Below are 19286 nucleotides of genomic sequence, written 5' to 3'. Positions count from 1 at the left end.
AAGACAGCCAATGTGGCATAGTGGATTGTGTGTTGGAATAGGACACTGGGAGACCAGGGTTCATATCCCCCTCTCCAGAAATGGAAATCCACTTGGTGACCTTGGGCAAGTCATATCCTCTCAGCCTCAAGAGGAAGGCAATGGTAAAAAAAACACCCAACTGAATAAAGTGCGCCAAGAAAGCTCCATAATAGATTTAACTTGGGGTTTCCATAAACCAGAAATAATTTGAAGGCATACAGCAACAATAACCAACCAACTTCTACTAGACAATTTGGAAATAAACCACTGTCTTTCTGTTCTTCTCAATGATTTTCCCCCTGCAACAAATGATTGGTAAAAGAAAAGCGGGACACTCAGATACAGAATGCTTAAGCCACACATTTTAATACTGGTACTTCATTCCCCCTGATGTTAAAATTCCTGTCACATATAAACCAGTCCTTTTGTCTTCTGGTAAATGTTATGAGGAAACTTGAAATCTCCTCCTAGAGACAGATGGGTTTCTCTGGAATGACCTGGCATGGAATTGTGAACCTGCAAGCAACAAAAACAATTCATCAATACTGCGAATCTACTGTACACATCAATGGGGGCAGAGGGGAGAAATGACCTATGTCTGAAGTTTATGAATGGATTCAGATTTAGCCGCAATTCCCCACTTGCAAAATCTGAATAATATTGTCATATATAATAGGGAATTGGTGCAATTGTGGATACCCATCCTGTGGATATAGAGATCATACTGCACTGGGCATCATGATCTGCACTGGGCAGCTACACAGATGTAACTGATGGGAGCATGAAATTTGTGCTGATGTCCTTAAAATCTACTTTATATATCAGCATGTCTATTATTTTTCAGCACAATGTCAGATAAATAAAGTTATAGAAGGAATTGACTGGCTGATTAATTTCTGAGAGAGAAGAACAATTTTTATTTCATACACATTTCACTCAGCAGTTGAGGATATACTTGGAATATAAAATATTGCAGCATGATATGAGCAGTCATGCTTCACAGACACATGACTGAGTTTATCAAATCTTAAAATAGTAACAAGCAGTCTGTGCAGAGAAATGGGAGGAGAAAAGGGTTCTTTGTTGTTGCTTTCCATTGACAAGGGAGACCTCTGTTGGTTTTTCAGTAGTAATGCAAAAACTATAAATATGGTGTGAAAACAAAATTCTAGACAGGACAATCCTATGGAATGTTGCTCTTGGAAAACAAGTTAGTTACTCCCCAAAGGATGGATTACAAACTAAAGGTATCCATGCATAGTCAATTCATCAAGAAACCTTCATGTTGCTCTATATATCAGTGAAAAATACCAAGTATTTCAAATATAAAGAGATGAAGACACACATCAAGTCTTAAAGAATAAACTGAAATCCTATCTGCTAATCTGCCTTTTTTAATACAGAAGGAATTTAGCTAAAGTTGTTTTGTGCCCCTTGGTCTTTGGGCTCTCTGTAGATACTGCAGCAAAATGAGAGTAAAAACAAAAATGTCACCACTCCAATGTTTTTTTCTTCCGTTTCTAGCAATGCAGAGACTAAAGCCTTGGAAATAATTCATACCTAGATTGTATTCACTTGGTAACTTGGCCTACCCCTTTACTATAGATGCCTAAACCACCTTTCTAAATGCTCAAAACTATTTAGTCACTCTAATACTAGAAATTTGCTAAAAGAATGAAAATTTCATTTGAGTGACAAATGTCTTATTTAGAGGGGGGATGCTTTTATTCTGCCTCCTCCGGAGTGACCCTTCTATCCTTAGCCCACCCAATTCTCACATAAATGCCAAAACAACAAAGCTCCATTTTGTGTAAATTGGTATTTTGCCCTATAACCATCTTTTTAACTCCCTCAATAAAGAAGAGATCTTACCTGCCAACACCCCTTGACCAGTCCACAAGTGGTTAGCAAAATCCATAGACGTCAATGATCTTTTATGCGGGGTATCTGACTGAAAAAGATAACACTTTTATCAATTACAGGCTTTGCCCATCCTATAAACGACATTCACATGTCACAGCAGATGCATTGCAATGTCTATATTAACACATAATCAGCTTGTTCTGGCAGTTAGGAGGAATATGCCAGCGTTTAGTTTTCACCTTCCCCTGATATTGCTTTGAATTGTCAATGCATACTAGGGATGGAAATCTAAGCTCTCACAAGCAAGAACAATAACTACAACAAAAACTCCAGCATACTTCATCCTATTGGGTAAGGTTACAGGAGTCTTATTTTGCAAATTGTTTTTTTTTTTTGGCACATTCGGACTTCTAAAGATTTTTTTCCTAAAGGTATTCCTGCACAAAAAGATTGTACACAAAATTAATGTATCTTGCACAAAATTTTGTGTGTGTGTGTAAAAATGCTTTGTAAAAAATTTACAGAAAGAATTCTGAAACACAAAGAATATCTAAAACACTATGTAACAAAATTTGAAAAATTTTCTGTTCCTGATTTGAAAGTGTTATTCCTGTTTAATTGTGTGGTATTTACTTTTAAAGTAGTTGTTTTACTCCAGAAACTTTGTTTTTGTGGCTGCCACAGACTGTCTTGAATTGGTTGAGATTCTTTATCAGATATTAATTGAAAAACTACAGCAAAATGTGCTGTAGGATGTCCTGTAAAAATTATTTTTGCATTTTAATGAACTTTTTCCATGTTTTTATGATAAAGCTAATTAGAAAATGACGTTTATAACCCGGGAACAAAAGTCATGTCACATAGTGTAATTAATAGGTGTGTGTGTTAAATATGGAGATAAAATTTTAGAGATCGGGCCAGTGAAAAACTGATAAGCTCTGAGCAGAGGTTTTGGTTTGATGGAGGCAGAGAGTATGGAAAGAGATCAGCAAGTTCACATTAAGCTTGCTTGCTATATACTAAATCTGCATGGATTATACAGGCCAACAAAAAAAATCATGCTGTCTTGGTTTTTAGGCCTGTTTTTGGGTTTATCTGGGGCACTAATTCAGAAAATTGCATTGGACCGCATTAGCTTTAGGCTCTTGGGTTTGTTTTTTTTTCTATGGGTGAGCAGGTAAAGAATAGTATGTGGCATATGTTCTGTATCTAAAAAACTAGAGCTGACTGGGGAAATCTGGTGCCATTTTTGGAATCAGCAGGTCAAATAGGTCTAACAGTGTTATATTTTCTATATCTCCATCTATTTTCATTTAATAACAACAACAACAACAACAACAATAATAATAGTACTAATACCCACTTCTCCTGATGACTTGAGGCAGGGTACAACAAAGTCAAAAACATATGAACATAAAATATACACAATAAATTACACAGATAAAAAACACACACACATACACAATTGCACCAAACAAAGATACAAAATTGACATACAGGCCATCCCCGAGTTATAAACATTGAACATGTAAATGATTCCTAGTAAAGAGCAGGGTGAAACTATCCCAAAAAGGAGCATCAAAGAGTAGCCAAGGCTACTTTTTCTTGGGAGAAAAACATCCAATGTGTAGTCTTCCCAATTTGTAGTCAAAAAGGAAAAGGGCAATAGCTGGATCATCCATTAGTGACCATATTAATATCAGTGGCAATCTGGAAAAATGTAACATCCAACTCATGCTTATAAAGTTTCCGTAACCTCTTAACTGATAGTAATTTTATACAATTTCACAGAGAGTGCACAGAAAAATTTATTTCACTCTATGCTTAACTCTCTCACATGCTTAACTCTCTTACAAACTATCAGATACATACCCGGAAAGTATGTGTAGTATTTGGTCTTGAAAACTGATCTATGATGACAGTACGCTCTCTAAGTGGCCGCTGTTCCATGGTATCAGGTACAGCACTTGATATTCTGCTATGAGGAAATCTTCCTTTATGCTAGGGAGAGAAGGTTGAATGGATGAAAAGAACAAACTCAGAACTTGAAAAACATTACTCTTTCCAATTCAAGCAAGACAATTTTTACTTTCTAGTTCATCTTTTTATTGCCCACCCCTCCAAATAATTTTGTTAATATAAGAGTTTCTAAAATTGCTTCAACTTTACCAAATGAGCTTCGTTTTAATTTATTTGAAGATAGTGCACATTATACTATAAAGAGACAAACATAACTGCATGATATCATCTTTAGGACTAAAAATGTTTTTTTTTTCTATTAAGCTGTGTAAGCTGGACACAATGAACTTTTTGTGGATCTTTTGTAAACACATGAAAACACCAAGGATAACTGGACAGATGTAATGCAAAAAAAGTCAGGCTATATACGAGCAGAAAAATAAACATGAAAAACGAAAAATGCAACTAGAGCAGAAATAAAACTCTTAGAAATAAAAGGGAACAGAGCATAATGAACAAACTGAAAGGCAAAATACAGAAGTGTCATGCAGCTGTAAATCATAACAAGTCCTTTGACATGATACAAGAATATAGTTTTTGCTAAAGAAATTGGCCTTCCAGGGGCTCTGTTTATTTTGTTTATTTTTTTCAAGAAGTAATTTTTATTTGAAAAGAAGAAATATAATAGAACAATTATAACAGTATGTAACAAAATTTGATAAGGAATTCCATTCCTGGTTTGAAAGTGTTATTTCCTGTTTAATTATGCAGTACCTACTTTGAAAATAGTTGTTATACTCCAGAAACTTTGTTTTTCTGGCTGCCACAAACTATGTTGAATTGGTTGAGACTCTTATTAGATAGTAACTGGAGAACTATAGCAAAATGTGCTGCAGGATGTCCCACAAAAACAAAGTTTTGGAGTTCAGTACACGTTCCCCATGTTTGTATGATAGAACCAATTAGGAAATGACATGTATAATCCAGGGGAAAAATAGTGTTACATAATGTAATGGAGCAAACAAACAAGTTTTTGGAACATGTAATACTAAAAATCACAAAACAATATTCTACAGAACTCCAGAACTCCAACCAAATACCTATTAAAAATAAATCAACGTAAAAAAATGAAACACACATATACATACAAAAACAAAACTAACAAAAAGACAGATCTACAAACCTACCACTCATTATCTGTTGCCTTTTACCCTATATTAGTCTCCTTCTTTTAAATGACATATAATCACATTTCTATTTCTAATAGCACTGTTTAAAATCTGTCAATGTCTTTACAGAACTAAATATTTGATATATACAACATGCATAAGAACTTCAGCTGCACAACAACCCAGTCATTTAGAGTAGAGTGAGAAATTGCAAGTCCGAGTAGACTACTCAGCCTTGATGGAATCAGAAACGAACCAAGATACCCCACATGTAGGCCCAAGCCTCTATCCATCACAATGCTCTGAGTTTCTCAATTTCAACCAACAATTATAACAGTACTTGTAAATATGTATCTAAATATCTTACAAAGCCTAGCCGGGTTCCAGGGACTGAAAGGTATGGATCAATTGCATCTGCATTTATTGGTGGCAACTTGTTCCGTGTTGTAGGTGGAAGTGGAGAAGACAAGCGATCTAGGGCAGTGCTCCTGTAGGACAGTAAAGTGGATATATAAAATTATACAGATTTCAATTTCTTTAATCACTACAAGAGCTATTCTTAATCTAATATAATGCATGGACAATACTAAAACTCCTACTACATAACAGCTATCCTACATTCTCCCTCCCTTCCTCCATGTGTGTGTGTGAGAGAGACAGACAGAGATAAAGAGAGGGAGAAGACATGCTTTTAAAATCTTACATTCTTCCTATAGCTAGATTCTACTGCCCAGGCTTCTCCCTACAAGTGTACATTCACCAACTGGCATATAGCATTCATAAATGTAACTATTATTATAAAGATATATATACTGCTTCAACATGCCCACAATCATGCATATAATCCAGGGCTATCCAGGCATTTAAAATGCTGAGAAAGGCTGAATTTTTCCAACCTAAACTATGTCTCATTTCTGGTTTCTAAATCTTTAAGTGACATAAACATAATCCATCGTTGCATGTCAGAACAAAGAATTTCAAAATCTTTATCCCAGCTGGATAAAATTATACAGGATTTTATGCATTATCCCTTGAATTTTTGCAAAAAAAAAATCATGCAAAAGCCTTTTTAGAAAACTGTATTTTTAAAATCACAAACACAAATTTTGCAAAAAAAAGTTTTGAAGTAGTTGACCACGTTTTTCAACAGGGTGTCCTGACACATAAAAACACACTTTCTTGCAGAGGCCAAGAAAATTTTGCAAGGAATTTTGACACCCCAACATACTGCTAAGGTCATACTGGCAACTCCAGTTGCTCCTGACACGGAAAAAAAAATACTGGCAAAGAACAAAAACAAATGCTCACAATTTTGTCCCCCTTAGAATTTCATCGTTATAAACACTGATGGTTTTTGAACGTAGCGGATCTGCTGCTATTGATGGCAGCCTACGATGGCCTGCTGTTTTTCTAGAGGATCCAGGCAACATTCGAGACACTGAAAGAACGCTGTTGTCATTAATTCGTCCCAGTCGATTTCGTGCAGAAAGAACACTGGAACCTATACGCTGTGGTTTGTCTTCCTGTTCATTCCTGAAAATTAAAAGCAAAATGTATAGGATTGAACCCTATCGTATAAAATATTATTTCCATTCTCCCACAAAAGAATATGCAGCTCTAATTTTTATATATATATATATATATATATATATATATATATACACACACACACACACACACACACACACACACACACACACCCTGTTTCCCCTAAAATAAGACATCCCCAGAAAATAAGACCTAGTAGAGGTTTTTGCTGAATTGCTAAATATAAGGCCTCCCCCGAAAGTAAAACCTAGCAGTTTTTGTTTGAGAGCATGCTCACCAAAGAGAACACCGGAGCATGTAGGACCAGTAAGTGTACCTACCATAGATTGATGTACATGGAAATAATAGTAGTAACAAGAAATGCTTGATAGGATTTACAGTTTGCCTGGTTATGCTGGTTTGTGATGACAACTACTGTACAGTATATAATAAATGTTCTTTTTTTTTTTGTTTAACAATAAATGTGAATTCTTCTTCATGGAAAACTAAGACATCCCCTGAAAATAAGACCTAGCGCATCTTTGGGAGCAAAAATTAATATATTTTCGGGGAAACACAGTATATGAAACTATCCAACAACAAAAATGAGGAAACAGCACTGGAGAGTGGTGCCTTTAAAATGTTCTGATGCAAACCTTCCTAATATAGGGGTCTCACTGGTGGCTTTTAGAAGATGCATTATAGATGAAAAGAAATCCAAAATATTTTATACCCCTGATTCCATTGCCTACAACATATCTTTGTAAGTCAGGGTTTTCATTAAAAGAAGGAACATTATTTGGATGTCAAAGATTATGTATATAGTAACTTTTCAAACACCCTATCACAATTTTAATGTTTGAAACAAGTCAAATAGGAGTAGCCTTCTCAATGAGATATGTTTTTGTGCAGAACTGAAATTTATTTATATTATATTTGTACAACCTAGATTCACTTCATTCCTTTCCTAACCCTGGGCATCATCTTTTGCATGGCATAATGAGACAAATATATAATTCCTAATGAAGATTATTTCTATGATCTATCTATGTAAATGAAATTAATTTCCAGTGTAATAAAATAAACTATATACAGTTTTAAGCAAAAGTATATGCCTTTTTCGTAGAAGGGTTTCAATGGTTTCTCGGATTCTTACAAGTATCTGTGACCCAAAAGAGGGTAAAAGGGCTCTGTGCTCAAGCAGGAATTAAAAATAAGTAAAGTGTGCATTGTGATACTGAAATGTAATCCCATACATCTTGGAAATACGTACTGCATCTTTTCTGCTAATCCTGAATGTCTCTGCTGTAGCGGTTTAGCTTGAATGGTCATAACACCATTTAAATCACTGTGTGAATTGCTGGGGAAACGGTGTATCTAAAAGACACAACAGAAGAAAATCAAAATTTTTACATGGTCACTTACAAACATGTCTGAGGGCTAAAAATGAATGGCTTAAAATTGAAAATTTATGGAGGATGGCCCATTGGATATGCTGAAGGATATTTCCTATATTCATTTCATGTATTCATTAGCATATGATAACCATGTAGACTTTTCAGCAAATGACTGTATTTTATATAATTTGTTAGAAATTAAGCAGAAAAGGTTTGGTTTCTTCTTGAAGTCAAAGCCACTGGTTTTATTTTTAAAAAGAGTTGAAACAAAATATATTATTGCAAAGGGCAAATGAAAATGGGTTTCTGTCTATGCAGGTGAGGCCCCTTCTACACTGCCATATAAAATCCAGATTACATTAGAGCCTCACTTTCCCAACATAAACGGGCAGGCAGAATGTTGGATAAGTGAATATGTTGAATAATAAGGAGGAATTAAGGAAAAGCCTATTAAACATCAAATTAGGTTATGATTTTACAAATTAAGCACCAAAACATCATGTTATACAACAAATTTGACAGAAAAAGCAGTTCAATATGCAGTAATGCTATGTAGTAATTACTGTATTTATGAATTTAGCACCAAAATACCACGATGTTTTGAAAAGATTGACTACAAAAATGTGTTGGATAATCCAGAACATTGGTTAAGTGAGTGTTGGATAAATGAGACTCTACTGTATATGCTTTGAACTGGATTATATGGCAGTACAGAGTCATATAATACAGTTCAAAGCAGATAATGTGAATTATCTGTTTGATAATTTGTATTATATGGCAGTGTACAATCCCTAAATGGATGGCCCTAGGGGGTCCCTTGCAATTCATTAGGGGAAGCATAATAGTTTAGAGGCTGATGACCATCTGTGAGGAGAGTCTTGATGGTGCCCTTCAGCCTGGAAGAAGGGGGTTGGACTAGATGGCCCTTGGGGATCCTCTCCAACTCCAGTAATGAAAATGTAGATGTGGTTAATGCTGGTTTCAATTGGTTAATATGAGAGACATTCAAGAAGATAGCTGTTGGGATTTTTAAAAAACCAAAAAGCAGTAGATGGATGAATATTTCTGAAAATTGTTGGGGGGGGGGATGATCCCCTGTTTTCTTGTGTCATTGTATAGAAAATTGAAAGAGCTAGATCTTGTAGTTTTTTTTTAAAAAAAACGTTGTTTATAAAAACTTTGAAAATTCCCCAAAACTCAGTGGATAAGTGAAACATTCTGAAATTTGGTGGGCTAACAGTGGTAAATGTGTTCTAACACTGTAGCAGGTTTTATCCCAATAGCTGTAAAACTGCTCCATTACTATAACAAAAAGGAAACAAAATTTCGTTACTCTTGTTATAGTAATAAAATTTTCACTAATGATACTTTAGAAACACTTTAGATACAAAACGCCAGCTCCCCAGTTTTGTAATGACTTTTGAAAAAAAATTATTGATTGCATATGCCTAAATTGGCTAGTCAGAAAGAATTTTACCTGGGCTGGAGCAAAATGAAGGCCAAAAGATAAGCTTCGAGTTTCTGATCCTCTTGATGGAGGTACACTTGATGTATCCACTGCAACACGGGAAACTGATAGATGTGGCAACTTATTTCCAATAACCTTCCGTTTCTCTAATTGCTTGCCATGCTCTAAACCATAATTTAAAATAAATATAAAACAGGCATACATGATCTATTCTAGATTAAATATTGTAATTACTATAATATGCTTATTCAGACTGATGATAACATGCCAAGTTTATTCCAGCATGGTGGAGACATAATACTAGATCGCTGCTTATTATGATTTCCAAATCAGAATTAACCCAGAGAATGTGGAGCAATTTCTCCTTTCTTTTCCTTTCTATCACTAACCATTGTTTCATGAACCAAGACAATATTTATTTAATATTTAATGGATATTATAGTCCTTAGCATTAGGATTCAACTGGACTATATTCATAAAGCAATCATACCCATGTTTTCTTGACTGTGTATACATTAGCATAGGCTATTTATGAATATCTAAAATATGCTTAAAATCTCATTAGACCAAAGAAAGAGATCACATTTAAAAAGTATCCCAGTATAATTTTTAATAGGGATTCAAAAGCTTTACCTCACATTCCCAGTCTCTCACAGTGTCTCTCATAGAATCTCATACAGTTGGAAGAGATCACAAGGGCCATCCAGTTCAACCCCACTGTGGCAGAAAACACAATCAAAGCACCCGCAACAAATGGTCATCCTGCCTCTGCTTAAAAACCGCCAAGAAGTGAACTCCACCACCTGTCAGTCTAATGAGGCTTGCCAAGAGACTGGGAAAGTCTGGCTAGATATATAAACCCTCATAAATATGGTGCTGGGTGAAAACCAAAGGTGTAGACCTGAAAGGCTGTCTGTACTGCTTACTCTATCTGGTATTTGTTGGTGGTCTCCCATTCATTGTGCTTAGCTTTCAAGATCAGAAAAGATCTGGTGCCTTTAGGACATATAGGCTACAATTAGATTTCCTAAGTGTTACCTGTGAGAGAGGATTCCCAGTATTTTCTTATTAATTCTTCCAGTACTTGGATTACATTGCTCCATACACGATCAAAGAGTTCAGCGTCCACAGCGTCTTTGATACAGGCATTGGGGGACACAGGAGGAATGCCATGTTTAATTCTCCTCTGAGCAAGCTGAGAATTCTTTTGCTCCAAACTCTCATCACCCCTAATGATTGAAACAAATTAAAATTTGCCAAACTATGGATGTGAAAATAATCTATTTAAATCACATCTTTAGCATGGATAACAGATCCTTCTGATATTGGTCAGTGGTCAAGCCACCATGTACAAAAAGGCAAGCACATTCATGCATTCTTTCTGGCCATCCTGTACACTCTTTCCTCACTATTAAAAATTGCCTAGCTGGTGAAGGCAGATAATTGGCAGTGGAGAAATATGGGTAGAATAACTCTTAATAGATTGCACAAAGCATGGCCATCACTTCATGCAGGTCTGGCTGTCAATTGTCTAAAAGTGTTCTCCCTTGGGCCCTTCTACATTGCCATATAATCCAGATTATCAAAGCAGATAATCCAAATTGCCGTGCTGCTGAACTGCTGAGCTGCTGAACCAAAAGGTCGGTGGTTCGAATCCGGGGAGCGAGATCAGCTCCCGCTGCTAGCCCCACTTCTGCCAACCTAACAGTTCGAAAGCATGCAAATATGAGATCAATAGGTACAGCTTCATCGAGAAGGTAATGGCAGTCCATGCAGCCATGCCGACCACATGACCTCGGAGGTGTCTGTGGACAACGGAGGCTCTTCAGCTTAGAAATGGAAATGAGCACCAACCCAGACATGACTGAACTTAGTATCAGGGAAAAACCTTTACTTTTACTATTCTTATACTTGGCTATTCTGATTCTAGTTACTTAAGGCTGGATCTACACTGCCCTATATCCCAGGATCTGATCCCAGATAATCTTCTTGTCTCATATTTTCTGGCAGTGTAGACTCATATAATTCTGTTCAATGCAGATAATCTGGGATCAGATCCTAGGATATAGTGTACATTCAGCCTCTATGTGCAATGGCAATTTTTTGTATCAAAGTTCAGGCACATTATTTAAAGACATATACCTATTTGCTTTTACTTTGGTTACTGTTGATATTTTACATCAGACTCTAATATATGAGACCCCTTATTATATGTTCACAATTTCAGCTATCCATGGTTGAAAAACACATCCCCCCACATGTTACTGGGCCTCTAAGGGCCCTTCCACACAGCTATATAACCCAGAATATCAAGGCAGATAATCAACAATATCTGTTTTGAACTATGTATTGTCCGAGTCCTGAGTCAAAGGAGATGCGGGATTTTATACAGTTGTGTGGAAAGTGCCTAAGACTGGATAGACACTGCCCTTTATCCCAGGATCTGATCCCAGATTATCTGTTTATCCCACATTATCTGGCAGCGTAGACTCATATAATCCACTTCAAGCAGATAATCTGGGATTAGATTCTGGGATATAGGGCAGTGTAAATCCAGCCAGAGTGAGCAACTCTTAGATGGAGGATGTCATCCTTTCTAATACTATCATAATCACTAATAATTAAGACCATAAGAAATTGAACATTTACAGTTCCTTGTTGTCAAAGGCAAGATACTCTTCAATTTTCCCTTCTGCATCATATATTTCTTCTTCCAAAAATGAATAAGCAGATGCCTCAGATGAACAAATCCCTGGTAATTCAGAGCTGAAGGCCTTGTGCACTGGAAAAGTTGCAGGAACCAGTTTAGATCCTGAGATGCATAACCTAGAGACAGTAATTTGAAAACACAAGAAAAAAGGGGGGTAACAAGCTATTAAAGTAATATCCTTATCATAAGTTATGAATTCTATGAGAGAAAGCAAATCATATAGCATTTTCCAATAAAAGGAAACAGGAAATCAAATCTAGATAAATAAAAATATAACGTCCATTTGTGGGGACCTCATATCTCCCAAACTAATTACCCAATTGCTATGAAATTTGGACACAATGTAGCATTTGAACTGGCAAATGTTTTCAGGTATTCACATACCTACAATCACAAATCTGTCACACCTGAGACAGATAAAACCATGCCCCTTAGCAACAGCCAATCAGTCTCCTCCTCCCTTAGTAATGGTCAAGCAGTCCCCTCCTCCCTTAACAACCGTCGTAGCAGAAGGCTCCTCCCTTAGCAAAGGTGCTAGTGAAGGCCAAGCAGTCTCCTCCCTTTAGCAACCGGCGTGTGTGGGGCCGCAAGGGACGGCTAGGCCTGCCTACTCACCACTCAGTTCAGCTTGGCAAATTACAGAAAGCCGAGGCTCTGTGGCCTAGCCATGGAAAAGAGTGATACTGAGAGTGAAAATCCTTATTGTGGGCCCCAGCGAGGTGAGTGAGAGATATCACTATTTATTATATTATTATGATTGTATTGAATTATTATTATATTTTATTATTATACTGATTATATTACATCATAATATCTTATTATAACTGTATTATAGTATAATTATATAAAATAATTATATAATAATATCTGTGGAAAGTCCAGGATGGAAGAAAGCATTCTTTTCTGCTTGAGGCAAGTGTGAATGTTGCAATTGGGCAACTTCATTGCCATAGAATAGCCTTGCAGCCTTGTTTCATGTCTGGAATTCCTGTTTTCTGGGTGGTGTTTTGATTTTAGAATACTGGTAGCAGATTTTCAACAATAGGGAGGAAGAGGCACTGGGGTCACTCCCTGGGAGGGGCCTATGGCCTCTCCCAGCAGTAAAATAACACGGTTCGCTATCCTTTCTTTCCCATTAAACCAGACTGGGCCACAGTAATGTGTGGCCAGGTACAGCTTGTACAAAATAAAAATAATGTTTGGAGGAGAAGATAAATTAGGATGAGCAGATTCTTAAGGTAATTTAAACCAAAGAAAACATGTGGTTTTTTTTTAAAAAAAAACAAGAACAACAACAACAACAGGTTGATGGGGGTAATTTCACTATAAAATGACAACATACTCTTTCATACTGCTGATTTCACTCAGGCTGGGTAAGGATCTGGAGTACAGAGAGTTGGGATTTCTGCTCTGATAATGCTGGAAGCCCTCATCTTTGGGGAAAAGAAGCTGCTTTCCCAAGATTCTGAAAAAAAAACCAATGTGTGGTTGCTAAAGAAAATATAAAATGAAAATATGCAATCATTACAGCTGAACCAAAGGTGCTAAAAGTTTAAACCGCACATGTATTTGACCAAAATGTTAGATGGGAGACAATGTTGATTACCAAGTACTGACACTTTTCCTAAGATTTCTGGTCAAGCTGTTATCCCAAAAATGAGTTAAACACATTCTAAATGGAAATATCTTTAGAAAATTGACACAATCCACCCCTTGCATGTACAGGTATGACTTTGGGGATTTGAATATTCATGGTTTTGATTAAAATGCTCTCTCTAGAAATGTCTAGCTGCTCCAGTGTGACTCTATGGCCAACATCCAGTGGAGATTCCGACACAAGTCTTTTCTCAAAGTGTTTCACTTTCCCAAAAATCCTGTGCCCTTAATCCCTGTGAATGTGAAGGTAATAGTAGCAGCAGCAGCAGCAGCAGCAGCAACAACAACAACAATAATATAATACATAGAATACTGCAGATAAAATAAACCATGTATTCTTGCCTTAAGTGAAGTGATCTGTTGGTCCAGTCTTTGCATTCTGCCTTTAGATTCTCAGTTTCTGAACTCACTTTCCCTTCAAACAGCATTTCATCCACATTGCAAAACAACTGATGAACTCTTTGGGTATTTGCTTTATCAAATTCCTAAGGACATTAAAAAAGGCTTTCAAATAAAACTTCTTCACATCCTGAAATTGAATAGAATTTAAATTGGAAAGTAAAAATATAAAAAAGTTAAATATCTTTGCTTAGTCATTAATCAATCAGAATCAGAAGAAGATAGCAATTTAGCCCCCTTCTGCACTACCATATAATCCAAATTGTCAAATCAGATAATCCACACTGCTTTATGAGTCCACACTGCCATATAATTCAGGTCAAAACAGCTACTATAGATTTTATATAGCAGTGCCGAAGGGGCCTTAGATGTGCAACTACAAAGGAACTAAACAACATTCTCAAGTGTAAACATTTAACATTCTCTTGGATAGTAAACTGACATTAAAACAGAGTTCTCAGTACAACCATAAGAGCCATCTCTTGGTTTAAGCTAACATGTAAGGGGAAAGTGCATCACTGCAATCTTCATTCCCCGCTTACTAAACCATCTCCAACAGGGACTCGGAGCGGCTTACATGGGGAGCAAGCCCAATCAATCACATTTAACAACAAAAAGTCATCAGTTATACAAGAAGCATCATAATAAAAACAATTTAAACAGATCATAATTAAAAAACATCATTAAGACACAATAATAAAATGATTAAGTCATCACATGCCAGTAAATCAAAATAGACATACATGAAAGGAATACAAAAGGGAAGATGAATCTAGGTGGAAATCAGATATAAAGTGACCAAGGAAGTTTCAATATAGATAAGGGCCAGGTATAACAGACTTGTTTAGTCATAAGCACGACCAAACATCCATGTTTTTAACTGTTTCCGAGAGACGGCGAGGGTCAGTGCTAACCTAATCTCCATGGGGAGGGAATTCCAGAGCCAGGGAGCGACCACAGAGAAGGCCCTCTCCCGTGTCCCCACCAACCGCATTTGCGAAGGGGGAGGAAGCCAGACAAGGGCCTCCTCAGAAGATCTAAGAGATCGCACAGGTTCATAGGGGAAGATGGGTCACAAAGATAGGCCAGTCCTGAACCGTAATACTGTACAAACTACATTTAACCCTGCACATCACTCTAAATAGATAATTGGGAAACACTACATAGGTGGAAAACTAGATTCCGATGCATTCGAGTCCAAAAGCTGATGACATTATTTGACAATCGTTGTAATACTGATTTTTAAAAATATAGTACAAGCAAACACACACAAACAGGCAAAAACACTGACATTTTCGATTAAGGCTTTTTAGATCCCCTGAAGAGAAGACACACAACATCTATTTAAAAACAGTGACTTACATCATCTCTCCAGGAGTAAACAGAACTTCTTTCTGTAGATGGGCCAGTGGTACAACTCCGGATCCCTGACCAAGAATTGTTCAAGTCTGTAGGTGTTGTTTGCCCACTGGACAAAAGTGATGAAACAGAAGCACTGTGCACATAAACCAAATGAAAATGCTGTTTTACATGCTGGGTAATTGAATTAAATACAGTCCTCTGCCATGCCAAAGGATACTACTACTACTACTACTACTACTAATAATAATAATAATAATAATAATAATTAATAATAATAATAATACTTTATTTTTATACCCTGCCTCCATCTCCCCAAAGGGACTCGGGGTGGCTTACATGAGGCCAAGCCCAGATAAAACAGCAACCAACATACAGTAACATCAGAAAATACAAACAAAAAGTAAATTAACATTTTAAACATAATAATAATAATAAACATATATGTATAAAAGACAAAAAAGATAAAAAACATGGATTTGGCCCCCAAGTAGATAAAATAAAATGTACTGGGTAAAGTGCAGTGAGTGAAAATTGTAAATGAGGTAGATATTTAAGTGCTATCGTCAAATAGAAGAGCAGCTTGACTGAGGGAATCATGTGACTATAGTACACTAATAGGGCAAGATAAAGTGCAACCAATGAGATGGGAGATGGGGAGTTCACTCCCCAAAAGCCTGTTGGAAGAGCCAAGTTTTTAGGCTCTTCCTAAATATTGCCAGGGTTGGGGCTAGCCTAATCTCCCTGGGGAGCGAGTTCCAGAGCCGGGGCCACCACCGAGAAAGCCCTCTTCCTCGTCCCCACCAGCAGCCCTTGTGGCGGTGGTGGAAGCAAGAGGAGGGCCTCCCCTGACGAACGAAGAGATTGTGTAGGTTCATAGGATGATTTACGGTCACAAAGGATGACACTTTTTTGTTGAACAAGCCCTATATGCCTGAAGAGGTGCTATAACAGTTGATACTGGTAACACAAGAAACTGATTTATACTGCCTGATTATCATCAGTTATGTGAAAGCTTGGGAAAAAGGCTAGCAAAAAATGAAAAACCTTTTTTTCTTTCCTGAAATGTACCAAGTAAAACCTATCTCTCTCCCAGCCTCTCTTTCTCGCCTCATTCACACACACAATTAGTAATTAGTGGACATGTTCTGACTTAACCTGTCAGTAAGAATGGTATGAGGAGAAATCACCTGAGGCCCCTTCTACACTGTCATATAAAATCCAGATTATCTGATTTGAACTGGATTATATGGCAGTGGAAATTCATATAACCCAGTTCAAAGCAGATAATGTGGATTATCTCCTTTGATAATCTGGATTATATTGCAGTGTAGAAGGGCTCTGAGTGACTGCTTCCTCCTGCATCTTTGAATACATCTACACTGTTAATATACTGGTTCATTATAACGGAATCCTAGGGATTGTTGTTTTTACAAGGTCTTCTCTGCCAAAGGATGCTGATGCCTCACCAAACTACAAATTCCACGATTTCATGGCATTGAGCCATGGCAGATACAGTGGTGTACATCTGCATTAATAATACAGTGTAGACAAATCCTTTGTGGGGTGCTGCGTAGCCAATGTGGATCAGATCATTGTTCAATAAATGTGATTTTAACAGTTATTAATACGTACAAAGTATAGTTGTCAATGGCTTCCTGTACACTTTTGGTAAATGGTGCTGGAAGGCCATCTTCATCGCTCTCTTGCAAGCACCGCTCTGAGGATACTTTAGCCAAGCCTTTTCTGTAGGAAGAAGGAAAGGGAGGAGAATGAAAACAGATGCAATTGGTTCCTTTATCTTATATTCCACTCCGATGTTCTCTCTCCACCATCTAGATATATAAAATTTCCAAAGAATTTTGAAGCCACTTGGAAAATAATCCCAGTTTTTCTCATTTCCCCACTGTCCTCCAATTTTCCCTAAATGTCAACCAATAAACAATGTCAAATTTCAGGGTTGTTGTGTGTCTTTCGGGCTGTGTGGCCATGTTCCAGAAGCATTCTCTCCTGACGTTTCGCCCACATCTATGGCAGGCATCCTCAGAGGTTGTGAGGTATGGAGAAAACTAAGCAAAGAGGTAAATATATATCTGTGGAAAGTCTAGGGTGAGAGAGGTCAGTGTGAATGTGTGTAGTTAATCACTTTAATTAGCATTGAAAAGCTTATCTGCTGTCTTCTTCCTGCCTCTGGGGCATCCTTTGTTTAGAGTCGTTAACTGCCCTAGGTTGATTCATGTCTGGAAATCCTCTGTTTTTAGAGTATTGCTTTTTATTTACTGTTCTGATTCTTGAGTTTTTTAATACTGGTAGCCAGATTTTGTTCATTTTCATGGTTTCTTCCTTTCTGTTGAAGTTGTCCACATGCTTGTGGATTTCAATGGCTTCTCTGTGTAGTCTGACAAATGTCAAATTTGTTGTACGGCAGTCAGAGACCAAAGTAAAAGAAACATGTAAGGATTTTGTGGAAGTTTATAGCAACAGATGGTTGTATATTCTACTTAAATCTGCAAGAAAACCTGCCTTAGGTGTTCTGTTTAAATACACTCAAATCTGATTTAACTATCGTGTATGTGAGACTTTCTACCATGTTAGTAATTTGAGACTGTTTTCATATTTATATGTACTAGCATATGCAATTGAGGGCTTGATTTAAACATTAGCCTATCTGACAACACCTTTAAATTGAGATTTATACTATAATATCACTAGATATTATTTCACCCGATGGTGCATCAGATTAAACCACTGAGCTGTTGAGCTTGCTGACCGAAAAGTCAGTGGTTTGAATCTGGGGAGCAAGGTGAGCTCCCGCTGTTAGCCCCATCTTCTGCCAACCTATCAGTTCGAAAACATGCAAATGTGAGTAAATCAACAGGTACTGTTCTGGCAGAAAGGTGATGGCGCTCTATGCAGTCATGCCAGCCACATGACCTTGGAGGTGTCTATGGACAACACCGGCTCTTTGGCTTAGAAATGGAGATGAGCACCAACTCGCAGAGTCGGACACAACTAGACTTATGATCAGCAACTACCTTTTCTAGAGTAGTACTTGTAGCATGTAGTACTTAGAGAATCATTATCATGGTTCAGGTGAATTTTCATTCAAGCAAAAATATTCCTATTTTTGAAAAATAGCAAACCGTTTACAAAAACCTTTTATGATCATACATTTTCCAAAACAATATGCACTGGTATAATCATATAGTCTAGAATTTTTAGTCAAAAAGTCAAACCTAAAACCATGAATCAACTTGTTCATGGGTGTACATTAACTCTTATTTTAAATCCCCTTCTCCGAGGCCCCTTCCACATAGCTGAATAAAATCTCAGTGTTTCTATTTAGATGTATTAGAATGCAGATAGCCATCTGTACCCATGGGTTCTGTATTCACATGTTCAACCAAGCTGGTTTCCAAAATATTATTGGGAATTTTTTTTTTTAAAAAAAAAGCCAAACACTGAGCACTACCCTAATGTGTAGGAACCTTAAGATCATCCGGGGAGGCCCTGCTCTCGATCCCACCGGCCTCACAAGCACGGCTGGTGGGGCCGAGAGACAGGGCCTTCTCAGTGGTGGCTCCTCGGCTGTGGAACTCCTTCCCCAGTGACGTCCGGCAGGCTCCATCCCTTTTGAGGTTCAGGAAGAAGCTGAAGACCTGGCTATGCGCGCAAGTGTTTAATGAATGAACTCAGTAGGCATTGACATGGATCGGATTAAGGCTTTTGCACAAGGTCTGATGGATGATTGGTATATA

General features: G+C 37.2%; 1 protein-coding gene across 2 annotated transcripts in view; it reads right to left on the bottom strand.

Moving 5' to 3' along the window:
* Positions 1-361: 361 nt before the first annotated feature.
* Positions 362-19286, bottom strand: part of fam149a (family with sequence similarity 149 member A) — a 47568-nt gene continuing 28643 nt past the window's right edge. For both annotated transcript variants that reach the window (XM_016994045.2, XM_016994046.2), the window contains exons 2-14: positions 17164-17274; positions 15532-15664; positions 14113-14255; positions 13457-13579; positions 12054-12230; positions 10443-10633; positions 9414-9568; positions 7813-7916; positions 6321-6545; positions 5380-5500; positions 3757-3885; positions 1894-1972; positions 362-537 (exon numbers count right to left, since the gene is read on the bottom strand). In XM_016994045.2, coding sequence (XP_016849534.1) covers positions 464-537; positions 1894-1972; positions 3757-3885; positions 5380-5500; positions 6321-6545; positions 7813-7916; positions 9414-9568; positions 10443-10633; positions 12054-12230; positions 13457-13579; positions 14113-14255; positions 15532-15664; positions 17164-17274 — 1765 coding nt within the window. In that variant the 3' untranslated portion in view covers positions 362-463. The remainder of the gene's footprint in view (positions 538-1893; positions 1973-3756; positions 3886-5379; positions 5501-6320; positions 6546-7812; positions 7917-9413; positions 9569-10442; positions 10634-12053; positions 12231-13456; positions 13580-14112; positions 14256-15531; positions 15665-17163; positions 17275-19286) is intronic.

The sequence above is a fragment of the Anolis carolinensis genome, chromosome 5, assembly GCF_035594765.1.
Source record: "Anolis carolinensis isolate JA03-04 chromosome 5, rAnoCar3.1.pri, whole genome shotgun sequence".
Lineage (NCBI taxonomy): Eukaryota > Metazoa > Chordata > Lepidosauria > Squamata > Dactyloidae > Anolis > Anolis carolinensis.
This window is presented reverse-complemented; position numbering and strand designations above follow the sequence as displayed.